The sequence below is a fragment of the Chlorocebus sabaeus genome, chromosome 27 (assembly GCF_047675955.1).
Source record: "Chlorocebus sabaeus isolate Y175 chromosome 27, mChlSab1.0.hap1, whole genome shotgun sequence".
NCBI lineage: Eukaryota > Metazoa > Chordata > Mammalia > Primates > Cercopithecidae > Chlorocebus > Chlorocebus sabaeus.
In genome coordinates, this window is record NC_132930.1 from 42,365,891 (window position 1) to 42,389,613 (window position 23,723).

Genomic DNA, 23,723 nt, shown 5'->3' on the forward strand with positions numbered 1-23,723 from the left:
AGCATTGAGTCAATCTAATTAGGAGTTGAGCTTGTCTTGAGTTTTGTTGTTCTGTGGTTATTTTCAAAAGATCAGCTTTAGAGTTTGGCTTCAGTGTGGTTACCAAAGTGTTATCCTCAGTGTTCCTGTTCCACCTGTGACTTAGTGTTTCTCTGTGAATCTGTGCCTGAAACAGGGTCTCTCTCTAAGCTCCTGTTCCCTAGCAACAGCCTTCTGTTTCCAGTTCCTTGCCACTTGCTGATGTGGCAGGGGGTGGGGAGAGTACATGTCCTCTGCTGCTTTGGTTCAGCCTGTCTTAGGTGGGCTCTGTGTCAATGGGTCTTGGGGATCTTAGGGGTATTTCACATTGATCCTGTCTTTCTCCAGCAATAAGAAAACACTAATGGTCTGATCCCAGGATCTTGGCAAGGAAATGAAACTGCATCTGCTAAGGCCCTGAGGCAAAAGAAGCTTGGCCCATGGAACCAAAAGAAAACTAATGTGACCTGAGCAAAGTCAGCAAGAAAGATAACCCTTGAGAGATATGTAGGGCCAGATTATGTGTTACCCTGTGTGCTGCATTGTAGCTTTTGGTTTTTTATAGCAAGTTCAAGGGAAAATTTTAAAGAACATTAATTGTCTTGGATAAATAGAGAATTTGGAATCCTTTAAGAGAGTGGTACTAGATAAACTAACTTTTCTATCATCTCATATCCTATTTAGAAGTTCATCTCAAGTTTCACATATTGACTGTAAAATGCGCTGACTCTAATTCTGTGCTTCCAGTTAGAATATCATTTCTCCATGAAAACTTCCAAAAGTCTTTTTTTTTTAATTTACTAGTTGAATCGGACGCATTTAACATGAAGTATCTTTCTGGCACTGGTGCATCATTTATTTCTGCCCTTTATCAGGGCTTACCTATTTACTCATTAGCCAATTAAGCTTTCTTTCCTCTTCTTCCTATGCATACCTGTGAAATACTAATGGTCAACAGCTGAGCAGTTTCTTGCATACATTAGTGAAATGAGTTTTCTATTGCTAGCAATGTTACTAGCATCTCCCCAAAAAGAAAAATTATCATACTCATGCAGTGGTTTCATGTTATCTCAAATTAATATATAAGCGGGTGACACCTGAGTTCATCTCAGTAGCCAAGAGCCAAAGAAATATAAATTACTCCCCAAAGGATTAAGAGAGAGTCCAGGCATGCTACTTATCTCTTCTTTCCACAGCTTCTCAGCACACTTTAATGCAATGAATTATGACAGAGCTCTTGAATCATTTGGGGGAACACGTACAATATATACCTTGATGAGTTGGGCTTCCATTTATGCATTCATTTCATTGTCCATTCAGTAATAATGAATTACTATAACAAAAACTAGCTAACATCTGTTGAGAACTTACTTTATGTCAATCTCTGAAGTAAATGTGTCACATAAGTTGTCTCATTATGGGGTAAGGGCTATTATATTCCATTGAATCTGAAACTCAAAGTTAAATGCTTGCCCAGTGACAAACAGCCAGCAAAGGTACCCATTGAGATTCAAAGCCAGGACGCTGTGACTTAAGTTATTTGCCACTATGACACATTAAGCATCTACTTATAGATCAGCTACGTGCTAATCCTTTGAATCTGGAGCTGACTTAGGCATGTCCCTGCCTTCAGAGAGCTCACCACCCAGTGGGGGAGATGGACATGTATACTATTAATTAAAATAGAGCATGATAAGTGCTGTAAGAAAGAAATGAGCAAAAGTTTAGTGAGAATCTAGGCCATAGATTGATGTATTAGTAATATGCCAGGAGAGAGGGTAAGATGGGAAACAGGAATAGCAAGGGACTTGGTGAAGATCCCATAGTGAAATGTGGTCTGAGTCTCGAAGTATGAATAGGAGTTCAGGCCGGGCGCGGTGGCTCAAGCCTGTAATCCCAGCACTTTGGGAGGCCGAGACGGGCGGATCACGAGGTCAGAAGATCGAGACCATCCTGGCTAACATGGTGAAACCCCGTCTCTACTAAAAAATACAAAAAACTAGCCGGGCAAGGTGGCAGACGCCTGTAATCCCAGCTACTCGGGAGGCTGAGGCAGGAGAATGGCGTAAACCCGGGAGGCGGAGCTTGCAGTGAGCTGAGATCCGGCCACTGCACTCCAACCCAGGCGACAGAGCGAGACTCTGTCTCAAAAAAAAAAAAAAAAAAAGAATAGGAGTTCATGAGTATGAAAAGCAGGCTAAAGTCATTGATAATTCAAAATATAGTATATCCTATTGTTTGAAGCTAGCACAATGGGTGTAACAAGAATAGTGGCCAAATATGAGGGTGGCTGGGGCCTGCTTTTAGGAAGTTTTTAAACTTTATAGTAAATAGGAAAGTTGGAATGATTTTGAGCAAGTAGTTTAAACATGTGAATAATAACAACAATAATACTAGATACCATTTATTGAACACTTACTATGTGCTTAATCAACAGATACATAGCCATTTTCTCTTCACAATAAGATTATGTAGCAGACATTATTATTCCTTCTTACAGATGAGGAAAGTGAGGTATGTATAAGAGTTAGTTAAGCAGCTTACCCAAGGTCATTGTGCCAGTAAGCATGGGAGCTGAGGTTCAATTGCAGGCCTGAGTAATGACCACGTTTGTAATCCCTCTGTTTCACTGACTCTACTACTTAGAAGTCTCTCAGGGGCAGGTGGAGTTGGGATTGAAGAGCCCCAGGCTGGAGACAAGCAAGTGGTTGAGGGAGCAACAATGAGACCAGACACAGATGAAAAAGGACCAGAGTGGAGGATAGAGAGGAGGGTAAAGAGGAAGTTTCTGGAAGGGAAAAATGGTAAGTCTTGGTGACCAATCTAATTATCAAACACAAGGCTGAAAGAGTCCTAGAGTCCAAGTCGATGCCCAGGTTTCTGACTGTGCAGCTGAAAAGACCCTTGTGGCTGAGATTGAGAACTCAGGAGAAGGGGCAGTTTGAAAGCTTAGTTCAGACAGGTTGAGTTGTGCCCATGGGACTGTAGGTGAAAGTGTCCAGTGGGTGTTGGCTGCCCAGATCTGGCCATCCTGCCAGCCAGGATGTGCAAGCTGGAGACATGGTCTTGCCTTGAAGAAAGTATCAATGGGTAGGAGACTTGGGTTCTAGTCCTGGCTGGGCCAGAAGTCATTTAACTCCTCCATTCGGCCTTGGCCTCCGTGTCCATAACATTTAAGGGAGGAAGGAAATTACCTTGAAGGCCCCGTCTAAGCCAAAATTTAGTAATTCTGTGTTCCCAGTCAAGAAGAGAGCGAACACCTGTGGAAACAGATCCTGGAAGGCTGTCAGCTCGCAGGCTAGATGCTGAATAGCATTTCACACTCCACTGCAGATATCAAAACCTTCAGCAATATTCACAGAGCTCACTGCAGTGGGCTAATAATTATACTTTGGGAGGTGATTGTATGCTTTTCGTATTTTTAGTCTAATGAGGAAGTAAACTCTGTGTGGTTAGTGAGGGGGCAAATCCCACCACACGCGCATCTACATTTCTAAGAGAAAGAAAGGCGATCTCTCATTTCATGCCCCATGTTCCTGCTTTTCTAGAAGGCCCATTATATGATGCCCTAATGCTCTTTGGCATCAAAACTCACTTTTCATTTCAAACTTTCATTGGCAGAATTGCCTCAACCACTGGTAGAGATGGTTAGCAGGAGGTGAGGCTGATCTTTCCAGGCCATTGCAGGGCAGCCAGAGTTCCCTGGTGCCCAGTGTCCGCCCAGTGTATTTTGGACTCACAAGAATCCATAGAGCATGCACCATTCACCCCATGCAGTGAAAGCTAGTGGGCAAGAAAGCAGGCACTGTCAGGGAATGTGAATCAAGATCCAGTTTCAAGAGGATTTTAAATCACTTTTATTAATAGCAAAACCACATTTATTATCCTTCTTTTATCTGCTAATTCAATTGGAACCAAAACGAATAGATGACTGATTCAGTTGCAACCAAAACTAAGAGTGTTTATGAACATCAGGACATTTTGGAATATGAAGCATAGAGAGTATATGCTATATGTGTGCACGTACATGGATAGATATGATTTTTATATTCGGCATGTTTATAAAGGTGGCATAATTGCTGGAAAATGTATGGCCTTTGAAGGAGACAGAACTAGGTTGTCATCATTCTGGTTGATCTTGGGGAATGGAACTGGGTTCAAATAAGCCTCGGTAGCTGTGTCACCTCAGGTATGGTACCTACTCCCTCCAAGCCTTTGCTTCTCGAAATTGAGGTAGTACCGACCTGACAAGGTCCTTGTGAGATAAAATGAGATAACGCATAGACACTCAGCACGGTCCCTAGCATCTAGAAGTGCTCTCCAACGTTAGCTTTTCCAAGACATGAATAGCATATGTAAAGAATTAAGAAGAGCTTCAGGCACATAGGAGGCTCAATAAATTGCCACATTACTATTGCAACTATTGGCATTGTCAGTAAAGCCACTATTCATAGTAATAGTGGAACAGCTGTGTTGAGCCCTGGCCTTAAAGTCATACGACTGACATTCCAGTGTAGGGCTCCTTCACTCATTATCTCCATGACCCTGAACATACCCCCGAATCTCTGTGGGGCTTGGTTTCTTCATCCATGGCCTATGCTTCAAGGATGGGAAGACTGACATGTGAAGGAACCTGTTCCCCACAAAGCCCTGCACACATGCTATGGACATGATGGCAGTTACAGTTGGCGTTTCCAATGGCTGATAAATAGATTCAGGGTTGGCCATTCCCCTTACCAAAGCACTGGAAGAAGTTTTAGTTGTTGTTGTTGTTGTTGTTGTTGTTGTTTCATGGAAGGCCTTGGGGAATTTTATTCATCCATAATCTCAGGGTTGGCCATTCCCCTTACCAAAGCATTGGATGAAGTTTTAGTTGTCGTTGTTGTTGTTGTTGTTGTTGTTGTTGTTGTTTCATGGAAGGCCTTGGGGAATTTTATTCATCCATAATCCAAGCAGGTGTAACTAGGCCTTGGACCCTGGACAACCTTTCTGGGCATAGCCACACCCTCCCCCGATTATCTGCTTGGTTTGTTGTTTGCTGCCCCCTAGAGCTGCCTTTATCACACAGGTGCCCCAGGGGGTCCTCAGTCCCGGCCTTTTCTGTGTCGTCCCAGAGCAACTGACTCCTTCCTCTGCAAGAACCCCGAGCAGCAGCTCAAAGCCTATGTTGTTGTGAAGATGAATCAGTACTCTTAAAACAAGACTTTGCACAGAGCAGATGCTCCTTAAACATTAACTCTTTTAATTAGCAGGATGTAAAGATCTTAGACAGTGCTTGGCACACAACAAGGGCAATAGAAGTGTTTGCTATTTTTATTATGACCGTTTATTTATTTCTCAGTCAACAAATTTTTCCTTTGTATCTTCTTGGTACCAGGCAAGGGATGAGGCACCAGAGAGAACAAGACAGTCTCTGCCCTCAAGGAGCTTGCAGTCAAGAGAAAAGGGAGACAGATAAGCAAAAATGCATGAGGAGATAAAGAGCATGGGGGAAATGAGGAAGCCCCTATCTGGCCTGGGTAGGAGGGAAACGGCAAGGAAGTGGTAATAGCAGAGACTTATTCTGAGGAGTCCACTGTACCTCTGAAGATCCTTGTCTGGCACATGGTAGGTTCCTGGAGGATGTAACCCTAGGACTGCACCTTCTGTGAGCTGGGAAAGAGTGTCAGGAACAAAGACAGAGAGAGGGTGTTCCAGGAACAGCACTCAGGATGGAGCCAGGGTGGCCATAGGCAAGCGAGGCAGCACAAGACAGCTTGGGGCCTCCGTGCTGGGCTGTGGATTTGAACTACCCTCTGGGCCAGACTGGTCCCCAGCCCCTAGTACTTTGTGTTCTGCCAAAAATTAAAACTAGGAAAGATTCCAGGATCAAGTCAAATACATTTCCAAGTCATGCCTGCTATTGAGTTGGGCCCCTGTGAACATCACCGAAGCACATCAGCACACGAAAGGCTCTGAGGATGATGATAGAACACAACAATATTGATGTCATAATCCCCGTGCCACCAGAATGATGTCACTGGCTGCTCAGAATCTCAGCACTTAGACGCGAGAGAACTACACAGGTTTAGAGCTGGAAGGACATGGAGCCAGTGGCATTGCAAGCAACACAGTTTATGAAACAGCCACCATGATGGGAAGATCTTTTAGCAGGTAATACCATAATCTGTGGCATGTCAGAAAACTGACTCCCCGGTCAGCAGCGAGAAGGACAGATTGGAGGAGTCTCAGGGGCCAGAGGACCAACTTGGAAGCTATGCTGATCCTAGGGGACTAGAAGGGAAAGCGAGCATCGGAACATGAGCAGCATGTGAGCAAAGGCGAGGAAGGGAGGGTACACACGCGATTAAGAGGTAGAATCATGCAGACTTGGCGAGGAAGGGAGGGCACACGCGATTAGGAGGTAGAATCATGCAGACTTGGTGAGGAAGGGAGGGCACACGCGATTAGGAGGTAGAATCATGCAGACGTGGCGAGGAAGGGAGGGTACACACGCGATTAGGAGGTAGAATCATGCAGACTTGGCAGCTGAGTATCACTGTGACAGTCATGGGAATTCCCTGAACCTCGGAGTCAGGACCAAGAATTCTAGACTTGACTTCAGAGGCACTACTGGGTGGTTGAGGCAAGCCCCTTTTCCTCCTCGGGCCCAGTGTCCGGTTCTAACAAGGAGGTGTGTGAACGCGATGAGTTTCAAGGGACCCTTCGGCCCTGCGATGCTGACATCTTGAGATGCTGTGAGCTGTTTCCACCTCTGATGCAGACATCAGTGAGACAGACAAGCCCTATGGCATCAGGGTGAAAGAGCCAGTCCACACATCTATTAAGTGCCTTCTGTATACTGGGCTAAGCACCAGGCCCTGGGAGGGAAGGAAGGAGGGTGGAAGGGTGTACCCGGGCACCAATCCCCGGGTAACTCAATTACTCCTGTCAGTTACCCAGAACAGGGGAAAGGACCCTGAAGTCAGAAAACCAAGAGGTGCTAATCCCAGCTCTGCTATGCTAGCTGGGTGACCTTGGCAAGTTCCTTACCCCTTGTATTCATTTCTTGTGGCTGCAAAACAAATTACTACCAACTGAGTGGTCTGAAACAATAGAAGTTCATTTTCCCACAGTTGTGGAGGCTGAAAGTCCAATATCAAGGGCCAGCAGGGCCATGTGCCCCTCGGAAGACCCCACGGGAGGATTCTTCTGCCTCTTTCAGCTTCCAGCAGCTCCAGGCCTTCCTTGGCTTGTGGCCACATCACTCCAATCTGCCTTTGTCTTCACATGGCCATATTCTCTGTGTCTCAGGTCTTTCCTTTCTCTTATAAAGACATCAGTCCTTGGAGTTAAGGCCCAATCTAAATCCAGGATGATTTTATCTTGAGATACTTGATTACATTTACAAAGACCTTATTTTCAAATATGGCCCTGTTCACAGGTCCCAGGAGTTAGGACTTGAACATAGCTTTTAGCGGGCAATGATTCGGCCCACTACACCTCCAAATGCCTCTGCCTCCTCATCAGAAAGATGAAGATCATCGTAGCGTTTATCCTGGTGGGTGGCTGGGGGAGAATTAAAGAGGTAATACACATATAATCCTTAACATGGCACCTGGTAAGTCACGGTTGCTGTTGTTCAGATATGTCTCACACCTGTCCTTCCAGCTCTAAACCGGTGTAGTTCTCTCGCGTCTAAGTGCTGGGATTCTGAGCAGCCAGTGACATCATTCTGGTGGCACAGGGATTATGACATCAATATTGTTGTGTTCTATCATCAGCTCCAAGTGTGTATGTGGGGCAGGGGGAGGGAATGTTACCCTCTCTAGGACTGCAGACATCTGTCGCTTGACTGGGCATGACAGCCAGGACAGGATCACTCTGCTGCTGCTTCTATCCTGAGTTCTAAACGGACTTGGGGCTGCCAGGCGTGACAAGGATTGATGGGGAACATCTCAGCACACACAGCCATTCTGCACTGCTGGGTGCACCCTGTGCTATTGGAGCTTGTGGGCTGGGCCAGCAGCTGTCAAGGCCCTGGGAACGCACAGACAAGCATGACGGGACTCCTTCTCTCTCGAGCCCTCAGGATTGAGAACAGGAACAGGCACACACAACAGTGCAGGGAAGGAAGTCTCTGTAGGCTCAAGCTCAGCTTCGGGCTCAGTGGTAGGATCCAGGTGGGATTCAGAATAACACAGCACAGTTCCCAGCATGTGCTAGGAAAGCATTAAATATTCACTCATCCAATGCTTAATGAACAAGTGTGATCACTGACTTTGGAGACAGGATGATCTATCACCGACAGGAAGAGGCAGACAAAAAGATGCTGAAGATACAAAACACACAGAATTTGGAGACTGATCGTTCATGAGGCTGAGGAGGATGGCATTTAGGAGGGTTCCCAGATTTCCGGTTTGGGTAACTATGGACGATGGGGAGGCATGGAAGCGGAGGAAGCGGAGGTTGGAGTGATGATTCGACTGTTAGTAATGCCTAATGTTCATGGAGCACTCACTACGGGCCAGGCATCCTGCTAAACTCTTGGTATAGATTATCTTATTTAATCTACTTAATCCTCACAACAGCCCAATGAATAAACCATTATTATTATCTACATTCTACACAACTGAGGCAAAGAGAAGGTACGTAGCTTGTTACTAACAAGTAACTCCAGCAGCACCGGCAGTCTTCCTGTTTCCCAGGGCACGATGTCAGTTCCTTTTTAAGGGCCAAATCTAAGGGGCATGTTCTCGAATTCCCAGTTGCACCATTCTACCATGTGGCACTAAGTATGTAGTTTGTACCGAACGAAATGTTGAGACGAGTCTTACTTCAAACAGGAATTCAGCAGACCTGTAACGTGTGCATCTCAGCTTTGCATTTCCTGACTGTGTGACCTCTTCATACTGCTGGCCCTCTCTGAACCTCCCCTTAAAACATGTCCCCAGAGGCTGTTGTGAAGAGAAAAGGAGAGCCCATGGGTGAGAGTGCACTTAGAAAATGTGAACCAAATGGAGAATATCACCAGGGGGCAGCTAGAAAGTGGCTGCTGGTCAGATTCAGGTGTGAAGCTGCCCAGCCAGCGCCCCCAGGTCAACTCATCCCGGATCTTCTTTCCATGCCGAGTGAATGCCCATCTAGAAACTGAGTTGAGACAACTTTAATCACAACAGGTTGTGGCTCCCCGGGGCAGATTTCGGCTGCTCTGACAACTGTAAAATGGAATTATGCCTGCAAATTAATTTACTAGAAATAATCAACATTTCACAAAATGTTCCTGGAAGCCCACATGGACAATTAGACCCTACAATGCACTCCTGGCCTAGTGAGGTGGGGGTGAAGCACTGAGATCAGCCCACCACTCAGCCGCTTGGAGAGTGATCAGGGACAAGGACCCCAGGACAAATGCAGTACCCTGAAGAATAAGGGTCCACCACTCTTGGGCCTCCATCGCCTTCACTGTATTTTTTCTATTGAGGTGAAATTCACATAAGATAAAATTAGCTATTTTAAAGTGAAAACCTCAGTAGCATTTAGTACATTCACAGTGTTATATGACCACCACCTCTTTCTTGTTCCAACCCATTTGTTTTCACCCCCAAAGGAAAAGCAGTACCCACGAAACAGGTGCTCCCACCTTCCCCTCACCACCCATGGCCCCTAGCAACCTCCAATCCGCTTTCTGTCTTGCAGATTTACCCATTGTGGGTATTTCATGTTAGATGCCACCTATGCTAAAACAGAGTTGTCCCTGAGATAGGCTTCAGGCACAGAGAGCTCTAAGTGTTCATTTATCAAGGTTCTCAGCCCCTTGGGGGCTCTGTTCCTCTTCTTCACTCTGGGTTTACCCCACCAGTTCTCCCAGTGAATATGCTCCACCAGTCCACCCCCTCCAGGGACATGTCTTCACTTTCGCCAAGCCCTTCCATGCCCCCTCAGGGCGTCCCATCTGCATTCCACCCAGCAGTGTCACTCCAGAGCCTCCGGTGATGCCTGTAACTTGTTCTCAGGCAGCTCATGGCTTACTGAGGGTGTAAACCATGTGGCATAGTGAAAAAAGTACAGGTTTTACTGTCCAAAAAAGCTAGATTTCTGGCCAGATGCGGTGGCTCACGCCTGTAATCCCAGCACTTTGGGAGACTGAGGTGGGCGGATCACCTGAGGTCAAGAGTTCGAGACCAGCCTGGCCAACATGGTGAAACCTCATTCCTACTAAAAATCTCAAAATTAGCCAGGCATGGTGGCAGGTGCCCGTAATCTCAACTACTCGGGAGGCTGAGGAAGGAGAATCACTTGAACTCGGGAGGTAGAGGTTGCAGTGAGCTGAGATCGCACCACTGCATTCCAGCCTGGGTGGCAGAGTGAAACTCTGTCTCCAAAGAAGCTCGATTTCTCTTTGTCCCTTCCCTAAGGGGTGGTGGCCATAAACTGGGATACACAATGATGTTCTGTTTGTCCTCTCGTTGACAGCCCCAGAAGTATTCCAGGTGTACATGGACGGAGGCCCTGGATACTCGTACCCCGTCGACTGGTGGTCCCTGGGCGTCACAGCCTATGAGCTGCTGCGGGGCTGGGTAAGACAGGCGCCTGTGCGGTGCACACCAGGGGCTGTGCAGTGGGGGTTCAAGTTGTTCCTGGGCAGGCAGAGTCGACAGGGCACGCGGTGCAGGAAGGAGAACTGGTGGAAGGGTCACTGCCCCCCAGGTTTCAGTCCTGATGCCTGTGTGCCGCTTAAGAACGCCCTGAGCTTCTGGTCCAACCCCCTCACTGTACAGATGGGAAAGAGGCATCCAGAGGGGGAGGGTCTTACACAAAGGCCCACAGGGGATCAGTGACAGGTCAAACATCAAAGCGCCTTGGCCTCGTGGTTTCAAACACTGTCCTCTTTGAACCCACAACACAAGGTCTGATTTTCTATGTCTGATTTTCTAGCTGGTTGGAAAATCTTGAAGGATGAAGACTATGCTTCTTTTTTCTCTTTGTTTGTTTTACATCTTCCCTGAAAATGTAACTCAGTGTCCTATAAAAATGGGATATTCAGTATGTATTTGTATTTTATTGCATTTAAATTTACTAGCTGAAGATGATTAATGGGGCTATTTGGCGGCTGTAATAACACATACTTATATTTGAGCAGAAAGTATTATGTCTAGGCTGGGCACAGTAGCTCAGCACTGTAATCCCAGCACTTTGGGAGGCTGAGGTGGGAGGATTGCTTGAGCCCAGGAATTTGAGACCAGCCTGGCAAACATAGGGAGATTCCATCTCTACAAATAGTAATAATTTAAAAAAATAATAACTGAGCATGGTGGCACTCGCCTGTAGTCTCAGCTACTTGGGAGGCTGAGGCAGGAGGATCACCTGAGCCTGGGAGGTCAAGTCTGCAGTGAGCCATGATGGTACCACTGCACTCTAGCCTTGGTGACTGAATGAGGCCCTGTCTCCAAAAAAGAAAGTATTTCGACTAAAATTAATTTTGAGGTGTTATTTGTTTGCACAAGTATCATTTGAAAAGGATGTCACTTCACCGTGTCTCAGGACCATGGTTTCCTCATTGATACAATGGGAATCATAATATCCTTTCTGTCTATTTAGCGGAGCTGGAGTTTTAGGATTCTTGGGTTCCTGGACTGTGGGAGACATGGTTTGCCTGAGACTCGTCTCCATAGTGCCAGGGCCCAGCACAGAGCTGACAGAGGCAAAGAGGGAGATTCTCCCACCAACTACAATTTTAATGTTGTTTCAGTCATTTGCATACATGCATATTCATGCACATAGAAGGTTCCTTCCTTGAGGGCATGGTGGTGTCTTATTCATTGTGGATATCCCATTGTATGGTTATAATGGGTGTTGAATGAATGTTTGTTGAATGAATGAATGAATGAGTGATGAGAGCAGTTTGTACACCATGAACACTGTGAGTGCAAGTAAGTATTATTTATCAACCCGTAGTCCGGCAATAATTTTCTGCTCTTGATCTCAGTTATTTCCCCTAAATTCCTCAAAAACATAATTACTATACATTGCATTCTTAGAATGCAAAGAAAATATGAGCTTGTTCACTGAATGAAAAGAATTAATGTCCCGCAGGTTTACCTGTGAGCTGCTGCGGGGCTGTGTAAGACGGGTGCCTGTGTGGTGTTCCTGCTTGGTTCATTTCTTGTCAGCTGTTTCCTTTGATATATATGCTCAGAGGAGGAATATGAGGGTGGAACCAGAGCACACAGGCATCCGCCAGAGGCTGTTAATCTCATATAATCAATCACAGCGATGACCTTGGCGAGCAGTTGCCCTAAACGTGACTGGCCTCCTGCCAACAGAAAGGATATTCGCAGTCATTCCTCATGGGTCTGTGCAATCAAAGATGATAGCTTGGCAAAAAGCCCCAAGGATGGAGTGATCCCTGCTGATTCACAAATAAACTATTTTATTTTATTTTTTAATTCTTCTGAGTTTTCTGCTTAAAGATCCAGATGCTCTTTTCAAGGACGATGCTTCCTGGAAGAAGCAAATGATGGGGCATCCAGGCCTTTGGCATGGCGACAAAGTAATGGAATGAAAGAACACCACCTGTTATGTACTACTGTAAATCTTTCTCCCAGATATTCTTGACCGGCTTCTTCTTTGACCCAAAAGACAATAGGTTTATGCAAATAATTTATTCTCTGTTTTTCATACTGGAAACAGTTGATTTAGTCAAAAAGCTGTGCTGAAAAACACTCATATTTATCCGTAGACGATGTAAATTTAGGAGTTATCCCCAACTCTTGCAATTCCTCAGTCATGTCAGTGACAATATCCTTGGGTAGGATCCAGGAAGCTCCTTACGTCCAAAAGAGGAAAGAAAGTCACAGTGGAGGCCAGGCGCAGTGGCTCACATCTGTAATCCCAGCACTTCAGGAGGCCAAGGAGGGCGATCACCTGAGGTCAGAGTTCGAGACTAGTCTTGTCAAGATGGTGAAACCCCGCCTCTACTAAAAATACAAAAAAAATTAGCCTGGCATGGTGGCGAGTGCCTGTAATTGCAGCTACTTGGAAGGCTGAGGCAGGAGAATCGCTTGAACCCGGGAGGTGGAGGTTGCAGTGAGCCAAGATTGCACCACTGCACTCCAGCCTGGGTGTGACAGAGCAAGACTCTGTCTCAAATAAAAAGGTCATAGTGGGAATTCCCAATATTGTTCTAGGATCTTAAAGTTGGAACGCATTGAAAATAATGGGTGGAAAACTGGTACTATGGCTTGTTGGCCAGGGATCCAGGAAAACAGCTGTTTCTCCTCACGAGGAGCCAAGCACTCTTTATGGACAGCAGAGGGGTCAAGTCCCATTGGCAGGTTTGAGACCACAGTGCAGAGCAGGGTTCTCCAACCCCGGGGGCTGGGTACTGGTCTGTGACCTATTAGGAACTGGCCGCACAGCAAAGCAGGGGGTGAAGGTGAATGGCAGGTGAGCCAGGGAAGCTTCATCTGTATTTAGAGTCACTCCCCGTCACTCACATCACCACCTGAGCTCCAACTCCTGTCAGGTCAGCGGTGGCATTAGACTCTCATAGGAGCACAAACCCTCTTGTGAACTGCACATGCGAGAGATCTAGGGTGCGTGCTCCTTATGAAAATCTAATGCCTGATGATCTGTGACTGTCTCCCATCACCCCCAGATGCGACTGCCTAGTTGTAGGAAAACAAGCTCAGGGCTCCCACTGATTCTACATTATGGTGAGTTGTATCATTATTTCATTGTTTATTACAATATAATAATAATAGAAATAAGGCATACAATAAATGTTATGCATTTGGATCATTCTGAAACCATCCCCCCAACCCTAGTCCGTGGAAAAACTGTCTTCCATAAAACCAGTCCCTGGTGCCAAAAACGCTGGGAATCACTGATGCAGAGAACCCTGTGCTTTTGGTTGGAGCTTGTAGGCTGGACAGGAGACATAAGTAGGACCCAGCTTCTCTCTGAGCCAAACTAGAATCTTAGATCTTACCCTGGCAGGCCTGCTGAGTGAAAGAAAAAGGCCCAAGTAGGTGCCACTCGTCAGAATTCCTTTTGGTGCCCCAGTTACCCTGACACTCTGACTACTGCCTCTCCAGAGAACACTATGGAAAGAGATATGAGGAGATCTCCCTTCCCCTGACCACATCCACAGAGAAGAGATGGACAGATCTTTAGCCAGACATTGTCCTTACAAACCTCAAAGTCTCTCTGACACGTGAGCACCCATCTGTTCATTGATTATCCTCAGGATCCAGGGGCGCCATACTGCCAGAAAGAATCTTTTTCACTCTTGGACAACTCTAATGGCTAGAGATTTTTTTCCCTTTACTCAGTCAAAAGCTGCTTCCTTATAATAAAGAAAAATAATCTTAGGGGAATCTCACAGGTTCAAGCCCTGGCTCTAACCAGGTACCCCATTTGGGATCCTAAGCAAGGCTTTTAAACAGACTGAATATTCAGAATCCTTTTGTGTTAACAAGAAGAAATTAGTAATTATATCTACCCAATAGGATTGCTTTGAGAATTAAATGATTCTGATTATGTTAATTACCCAGCTCCTTGACTGATGAATGGCTGGCACTCAGGAAACATCCCCCTAGGACTTCTACCCTGGAAGGACCTGCTGGAAAGCCTGTGTCCTTCCCAATTTAGCGTCTTTCAAGCACTAGAGGCAGGCACTGAAAGCAGAGGCTGGATCACACCTGCTTACTGACCATTAGCAAGTAAGGCCAATGGGCTTCATGAGCAGAGATGGGTTCCCATCCACACTCTGTGCTTCTTGGTGCTGTGATTTGGGCTAAGTCACTTACCTCATCCGATCCGTGACTTCCTCATTTATAAAAGAAGGTTTATCAGGCCCACCTGCGGGATCAGTGTGAGATTACATGAGAAAATGTGGTCAGGGCATAGGTGGTGTCTAGCATATAGGAGACATGCTGATTATTACGCAAGTAAGTAAATACACACACAGCCATGATTGCACAAGACTGGCAGATGCAGGTGAAGTTCTGCTGACCTGGGTTTAGAGGAGCAGGGGAGAATTTCAGAGGGAGGAGATATTGAAGTTTGGCCACATATGAATGGCTGGAAGGAATAGTGTGAGCTCAGGTAGAGAAGTGGAAGCTAGGGCTGATTCGACAAACATTTTGGCCTACCCACCGGTCAGAAGGATAGTGAGGAGACGTCTGTAAAGGACCTGCGGCCAGCTGGAGGCGTTTGGCTTTACTGTGTAGGTAGTGTGGTGCTATCCATGGTACCTAAGCAGGGAAGTGACAGCACCATGGTCATATTATACATAGAACCATATAGTCTGGGTTCAAATCCTGACTCTGCCACCTAGACTCTCAGTGATCTGCAGCGAGCCTGTTTCTTATCTACAAAATGGGGAGAATAGTAGTACATGGCACAGGTTTCTCCACCTCGGCGCTATGGACATTTGAGGCCAGATTATTCTTTGTGGTGCGGGGCTGTCCTGTGCATTGTTAGGATGTTCAGCAATATCACTGGCCTCCACCCTTCAGATGCCAGCAGAACTCCCCACCCAGTTATGACAACCCAAAATGACTCCAAACATTGCCCAGTATCCCCGGGGGACAGTTGTCCCTGATTGAGAACCACAGCCATAGAACAACCAGGAGGACTGAGTGGGATCCTGCGTGTAAGGCCATTAGCACATTGCGTTGCACCCCCATGGAGTGGGCTTTCAAGGACCCCTCACCCCTTTCACATCTCCCTAGGACTTCTACCCTGGGAGAACCTGCTGGAAAACCTGCATCCTTCCCACTTTAACACCCTTCAAGCACTAGAGACAGGTACCGAGAGCAGAGGCTGGATCACACCTGCTTGCTGACCATTAGCATGTAAGGCCTATGGGCTTCATGAGCAGAGATGGGTTCGCATCCACATTCTGTGCTTCTTGGTGCCCACTCCATGGGGACATGAGGACTTTGCCCTCTTTACTCACTCCCTGACCTGGTGTTACCCTTGCCTTTGACCCCAGTCAGCACTTCTCCTTAGGAATGGGTGGACAGAGAAAGTTGAAGGTACAGAGAGGCCAGCAAGCCGAGGGAGGGTACCCAGAGCTCCCCCTAGAGGTGAGAGTGCAGCACTGAGTACCGATGGATGTGCAAGGGGTGGGTGGGCTGAACCTGGAGAAACAGGACCATGTAACCTCACCAAGGGGGCCAGTCGAGCACTGTGCCAGGAGTCACAAGCCCGGGAGGTAATGGAGTCTGTGATCTCCATTCAAAGGAGGAGGAAGGACCATTTGTGAATTTTTCAGTGTTTTCAAGCTGTGTTTCCCAGACTCTAGGACCCTGCAGAGATGATCCGACAGTTCCAGAGGCAGGGAAAGTGTTTCTCCGGGCTTTGGAGGTTTAAATTACCTAAGGAACTGTTCTTCACTGTCATCTGTTCTGTGTTTGGGATTTTTAATAAAAAGATTTTGGGAAAAAAAGCATTGGATTAGATGGTCTCCAAGGCCCAGCTCAACTTTAACAGTTAAAATGACAGACATCTGGCAATTCTTTTCCTCTGTCTTCTATTTTTTTTGGTAAATTGGCATTTTGTTTTTTGAAACCGAGTTTCCTGGAATAGAGACACACCCGCACTTGATAATAAGTATATCCAATGTCCCACTGCTAAAATTGCTTTTACCAGCAGTACATGGAATTACTTTACCTTGTAACTACCAGCTGGTGTTCTGACTCAACACATCCTAAGGCCAGCGAGTGAGAACTCAGCATCAGTACCAGCAGACAGGATATTGATCTTAATATTTGTGAATCTTCTTGTAAAAGAACCTACGTTTCTCTACAACCACCCAAACAGATGAGGGCTGAACCTGGTGCCTAAAGCTGTGGAACTTGTTTTAGTCATGATGTTCCAAACTCATTTCTAAATGTATGTCCTGCACTGACTTCCTGGCACATCGGAGTTATTATCATCATCATTGTTTTTGTAATTGGTCTGGTTGCCTCTAGAAGGAAAAGAGAATTACAGAGATTAGGGAGAAAGAGACACAGAGAGAGAGAGAGAGAGAATAGCTCACGTGGAGGTCCAGTGGAACGGCAGAATTGATGAGCACCTTCAAGTGACCAAGAAGGAAATAGGGAATGAAATGTAAATGATGAGAAAACATTTACATTAGTTTCTGGCTGGTGTTCAGGTTGGCTGCTTGGATCCTCGGTCTCTGGTGGCACTGCAGAAAGACCAGGGGATGAGAATCTGGGACATTGTGGAAGTCTCTTTTCATCTGCCAGCCTCAGTTTCCTGACGTTTGAAATGAGGGATGAAGTGCTGCATCGTTGTCCAGAGTCTTTTGCACCTCCAGCAGCTGGGTTTTCAGGGTAGGGGTGGGACTGTGTTGGGCAGAACTGTTTATTGAAAGGTAAAAAAGACAGGAAGGAGCAATTCTAAATAGTCCGAAATGGCCGGGTACAGTGGCTCACGTCTGTAATCCCAGCACTCTGGGAGGCTGAGGCGGGCAGATTACCTGGGGTGAGGAGTTCGAGACCAGCCTGGCCAACATGGTGAAACCTGGTCTCTCCTAAAAATTAAAAAAATTAGCGGGGCATGGTGGCACACACCTGTAATCCCAGCTACTTAGCAGGCTGAGGCAGGAGGATCTCTTGAACCCGAGATGGAGGTTGCAGTGAGCCGAGATCGCACCATTGTACTCCAGCCTAGGCAACAAGAGTGAAACTCCGTCTCAAAAAGAAAAAAAAAAAAAAAAAAAAGAGTCCAAAACTGAACTCAGCCCCAGCTCATCTCCCAGTGGTGGCCCTGAGCTCTGGATCTCCTGCCCCTGTCCCTGTGGAGATTATAGAGAACTCCCCTTCCCTAAACGTGCCCAGCAGCCCCATAGATTCCCTCCCCAGCACTGATTCCACCCCCGACCACTCTTTATTGCCCATCTCCCTCCAAGACAGTGAGCTCAGTGCGGGAGGGACCATGTCTGTCCTACTCACGCCAGGCGCCATGTACAGAGGGCACCAGCTCATCACAGGAGCAGAGTCAAAGTCAGCCACCTCCAGTGAGAGCTCTGTGTGTGGACGGTGAGGGGTGCTGTTCATTACCTGTGATGACCATAACTAAGATCCACACACTGGGTGGCTTAAACAAAAATTATTCTCTCACAGTTTTGAAGGCCAGGAGTCTGAGATGAAGTGGTTGGCAGGGTTTGTTCCTCCTGAGGCTGAGGGAAGGACCTGTTCCAGGCCTCTCTCCTTGGCTCGTGGATGGCTGTCTTCTTCACATTGTGTTTCCTCTGTGTGTCTTTCTGTGCCTTAAAGTCCCCTTTTTATAAGGACTCAGGTCTTGTTGAATTAGGACCGACTCTAATGACTCTATTGGATTACTTTTATAAAGAGCCTATGTCCAAATGAGGTCACATTCTGAGGTCCTGGGGGCTAGGACTTCAGCATATGAATTTGGGGGACACAATTTCCCTTGTAACAGCAGTGATCAGAGGCGAGCCTTGGCCATTCACACTGCCTGGCCTTTCACCTCGGTGCCCAGCTCCAGGACATAGTGCCTCGGTTTTGTCTTCTGTGAAATGGTCGTGTTAACAGTCACCAGTTCATAAAGATTCTAAGGGACATTTTCAGTTGAGATCGGCTCTCATCATTCTAACTATGGTAGTTGTTTCTGGCAAAGTGCAGAGGGGTCTCACACACGCAGTGGTGGGCAGAAAATGCTCATCCATGGAAGTAACCACTTCCCATTAGATATTTTAAAAATTGAAGAAAGATTTTTAAAATGTTAGTGTATCTAGTTAATTCGCCTTTCTAGAAAGCCCCCGGGTTTTGGTTTTGTTCTGCCTATTATACGGTGAAATGGACAGGCCCTCATTCAATTAACAGATAAGAGAGAAGGCTAAAAAGTCAGAAAAAAAAGCTCCTTTCTGGGTGTGCACATCTGAGCGGGCACAAGCACACCCCTCAGGGCCAACATCTTCTCCAGGGCCCCCTGTTTGGTAAAGATAAAGGTGTCCCTTCACTCCAGGGAACTGTAGCCCTCCCAGGGACCAGGACCCCATGCCCCTTTGGGCTGGCATCCTCTATCTGCAGCAGCCCTGTGGGAATTGCGCTTCCATGAGGCTGGAGCCAGAGCCTTAAGTGCCACGGTGTTACCCACACAATGTGTGGGCTTGATCACGTGGTGGGTGACAGTCCAATGAGCACAACCTGGGAGGGTGGCCAGTGAGGTCGATGCAAGCAGATCATGCTTCTACATACACCGCATGCATAGGAAATCAGCTCCTCCCTGGGTGGGGTTTTCAGTATGGTGATAAGGGGAGTTAGTTTCCAACTCAGGCATCTCTGGATCCTACCAGTTTGCGGGGCTGGGCTTCTTCTTGGAACTTTTCTGAAGCAAGAACTCAAAGTGCAGCCAGTACAAGTGATTGCTTTTTCACAGTGTGTACCTGGAAACCCCAAACCCAGGGACCAAGGTGGCAGTGGAATCCCAGTGTGGTGTCTGACTCAGGGTTAGTGTTCGCTCAGCACCTGTGGAGGGACTGAGACGTTCACCGTCGCTGTGCTCTGGGACTCTGCTCGATGGCAGACACTACTGGGGCCCTGAGAACACAGAAATGAGCGTGGTCAGATTCCCCCTTTGAGCAGCCCACAGCTTCGTGGAGGAGACAGATAGCAATAATTGTATTGGCACATATTAATGGCAATCAACTTTATATGGGTTAATCACGGATTCATCGCTCAGATTTCTCCAGGATCAGTTTGTTGCACCACCACACATGCCAGGGAAATTGTTGCTCTTGTAATCCCAAGACATGTGACCATGATACCAACCTGAAAACATCTTGGAGCGCGGTTCAGCTGGAGAGGCTCCAGGAGAGACTTTCATGGGGGTCGGGGCAGGGGCAGCAGGGGCCAGGAGTGCACTGCTGCTCAGAAGCACTCCAAACCTTGTCCCCAGGGTCACAGTCAAGAAAGTCTGCCCGAGCTTTGAGAGGGGCTTAGAAGCAAGAAACTGCACACAGCAATGTTGAGAAAACATGGTCAGGAGGAAATTGAGTTTTCTACCAAGTTCAGAAATTGGGGGAGAGCAGAGCTTACGTCCTCATCGTGAGGAGGGGAGGGCAGGGGACGAGGCTGGAGTCCTCCCATCCCTCAGCCCAACCACACCCAGACACTGGCCATCTCAGCCCTGCCCACCCCATGGGCCAGTTCAGCCAGGACAGGGAAAGTGGCAGCCAAGGCCCAGTAGCAGGTGGGGGCTATGACTGGAGGTGTCCCTGGGTGCCCTAAGCCCGTGACTGGAGCAGGGACTCTGGTGTTAAGCTGCTGAGAGTGAGTCCTGCCTCTGGCATTTATGGGCTGTGTGACCTCAGTGAGCCACCCCTAACCTCCTGTGGCCACAGGAGCAGCACCCACCTGCCGGGTCCTGCACTGGCCCCTGGGCCCGGTTACTGTTGGCACATGGGTTCAGGCCACCTGCTGTGCCGTGAAAGAGAGGCACCCACTCTTACTTGAAGAGGAAGAATAAACCGTCCCTCATAATCACACAGTCTTAAAGTGTGTGGATGTTGCCTTCTGATGGCCCTGTCTCTGATTCTGGCTGTTGTCCTTTGGTTGCAGAGGCCGTACGAAATCCACTCAGCCACGCCGATCGATGAAATCCTCAACATGTTCAAGGTGGAGCGTGTCCACTACTCCTCCACGTGGTGCAAGGGGATGGTGGCCCTGCTGAGGAAGGTAAGGGGGCAGCTACCAGCCTGCCCCACCAGGGAGCTACAGTGAGTGTAGAAACAGCCATATCAGCAAACGAAGGGGGTGAGAATACAAATGGCATACTAGGGGTAGAAATGATCAAATCAGCTGCGCTCAAATGCCAAATGCCTTGGAATAAGCACTGTTATGGGGGTGCTTGCAGATCAGCACACCTCGGAGGACAGTGGCAACTGTGACAGCTCTTGTCACTCTGCTACGAGCTCCTAATAAACAGAAATACTTAATGCATGTGGGTTTTTGTTTTGTTTTGTTTTTTTTTTTTGACGGAGTCTTGCTCTGTCGCCCAGCCTGGAGTGCAGTGGTGCAGTCTCAGCTCACTGCAAGCGCCACCTTCCAGATTCATGCCATTCTCCTGCCTCAGCCTCCTAAGTAGCTGGGTCTGCAGGCGCCCACCACCACGCCCAGCTAATTTTTTGTATTTTTAGTAGAGACGGGGTTTCACAATGTTAGCCAGGATGGTCACGATCTTCTGACCTTGTGATCCACCCACCTCGGCCTCCCAAAGTGCTGGGATTACAGGCGTGAGCCACCACGCCTGGCCTGCATGTGGGTTTTTAAAATCTGCTGTACATGGTCTTTTCACTCAATGGCCTTTAAGAAATTGGATATCTCGGCCGGGCATGGTGGCTCAAGCCTGTAATCCCAGCACTTTAGGAGGCCAAGATGGGTGGATCACCTGAGGTCAGGAGTTGGAGACCAGCCTGACCAACATGGAGAAACCCTGTCTCTACTAAAAATACAAAATTAGTCAGGCATGGTGGTGCATCCCTGTAATCCCAGCTACTCGGGAGGCTGAGGTAGGACAATCACTTGAACATGGGAGGCGGAGGTTGTGGTGAGCTGAGATCATACCATTGCATTTCAGCCTGGGTAACAAGGGTGAAACTGGGGGAAAAAAAAAAAAAGGTAAGAAAGAAAGAGAGAAAGAGAAGGAGAGAAGGAGGAAAGAGGAAGGGAGGGAGGGAGGAAGGGAGGGAGGGAGGAAGGGAGGGAGGGAGGAAGGAAGGAAGGGAGGGAGGGAGGGAATCTCCTTGACTTTCTGCAGGAACTGTTGCTATTAGAATAAAGCAGTGGTTCTCAAGGTATGGGCCTAGGACCAGCCAGCATCAACGTCACGTGGGAGCCTATTAGAAATGCACATCCTCAGGCTCCACCCAGACCTGAATCAGACGCCCAGGGTGGGCCCCACTCTCTGTGTCTCCATGAGCTCTCCAGGTGGTTCTGGGGCACACTCCAGTCCAGCATGGGCAGGAGATCTTGGTGCCCTGCCTTCAAGGCTCCCTTCACATCCTCCATGATGCATGGAGCTGAGTCTTGCATGAGTTTGGCATCCAGTTGTTTTTAAAGCAATGATGACAATAGCAGCCAGCACTGTTGAGGGTCCTGTGTTCTAGGCCATGTGATTGCTCTTCTCCCTTACCCCTCTCAAGCCCTGTGAGCAGGGGGAGTGTCATTATCCCAGTACCAGAGATGAGAAAGCCAAGGCATAGGAAAGCAAAATCATTCAATCAATGCCACAGAGCTATTAAAAGGCAGAAGTAGGATTTTAATCCAAACCCTCCTAACGCCAGGTCCCAGCTTTTAATCCCTACGTGGCTATAATGGCTTGTTGAATTACTGATCAGTTAAATTACTTTAAAGGAAATCCACCACCTGGTTCTTGAGAGCTTGTTTGGAGGCTGTAGCAGGGGAGCACAGCTGCTCATATACCCTTGACCAAAGACCGGTCCTCCTCTGTTGGGGATGGCCGTCCTCTTTGACCGAGTGCACACCTTTCGGAGGGACACACATGGAGCCATGAGAGAGCAAGGGCACACCTGCGTAGCCAGCCAGATCAGCCAAATCAACCCTGGAAATCAGTGGCGTGGCAGGTGTCACAGCCAGGTCGCCCTCACATCCCATCACTTGGTTCTTATAAGTCAGTGTCTCTTGACCCTGACTGCTTATTAGAACCATGTGGAAGCCTTACGTACCACCAATACCTGCACCTCCCAGCCCACCCAAGTGGCTCAGAATCTGGCCCTCGGGTCTGGGCATCAGCATGTTTTCAGAACAGCCACCCTGAACAGTGAACTTCCAGATGGCATTGAAGTGGAACCTGCTTCAGTTGGCACCCATTGTTTTGGGACAGTCCCTAAAAAGTGACAGCCATGATCAGCAGATGCAACCCCTGCTAGCTATCCCTGTGGGCTGTGACTCCAGCCACTCAATAAGCATAGCTGGGAGATCTCTGCAGTGACAGGTGTGTGAGAACTGACAGGGGGCTCTGACTTCCAGCTCCGCCTGTGGACGCTGCTGTGCCTCCCCTTTCTAAGTATGTGCCAGGTCCTTACCAGTCCCATTTGGTCTCGTCCTACCATGAGCTGGAAGTGAAGTGGAGGAGTCTCCATTATTTCCCCTGCTTTCGGGGGTGGCAGTGAGGCAAGTAACAGCAGCTCGCCCAAGGTCACAGCTGTTAAATGGCAGTCCCAGGGCCAGGCCTCTGAATTTTCATTCTTGGCCCCTGTGCTTTTGCAATAGATAAGCTGCAGGGTTTTGGCAAGTTGGGAGCCCCGCTGGGATGCCAGGTCATAGTCTTTGGCTGTTCTTATCCTGCATCACTCCTTATTAGCTGAAACTCAATTAGAAGAGAAGCTAAAAAGTGTCCCCTTGGCTACAAATGAGGTCACTTCATTAGGTCACAGAGGTCACCTTGTAGCTGACCAGGGACAAATTTTACTACAACTTGGTGCCTCCCGTTACCAAGTTGGAAATCCTAGTATGAGGCAACTAATCCTTTCTATTTGTAATTGGATGCTTCTGCAGACATCAGAGAGGCAGCCTGTTACAGGCTCCAGTCCCAGAAAGGAACACGGGGGCTGAAAGTCTGGTCCCTGCCCCAACAGCCCCTCACTGGGTGACCTCGCAGAAGCAGCCTGACCTCTCAGTTTCTCCCTGGCTATAAAGAGATGAGTGCGGATGGCGCTTCCA

General features: G+C 47.7%; 1 protein-coding gene across 8 annotated transcripts in view; it reads left to right on the forward strand.

Annotated features, from left to right (window-relative positions):
- Nucleotides 1-23,723, forward strand: part of STK32B (serine/threonine kinase 32B) — a 419,228-nt gene that overhangs the window by 359,833 nt on the left and 35,672 nt on the right. For all 8 annotated transcript variants that reach the window (XM_073012511.1, XM_073012510.1, XM_073012512.1 and 5 more), the window contains 2 exons: nucleotides 10,474-10,577; nucleotides 20,601-20,717. In XM_073012511.1, the coding sequence (XP_072868612.1) occupies nucleotides 10,474-10,577; nucleotides 20,601-20,717 (221 nt within the window). The remainder of the gene's footprint in view (nucleotides 1-10,473; nucleotides 10,578-20,600; nucleotides 20,718-23,723) is intronic.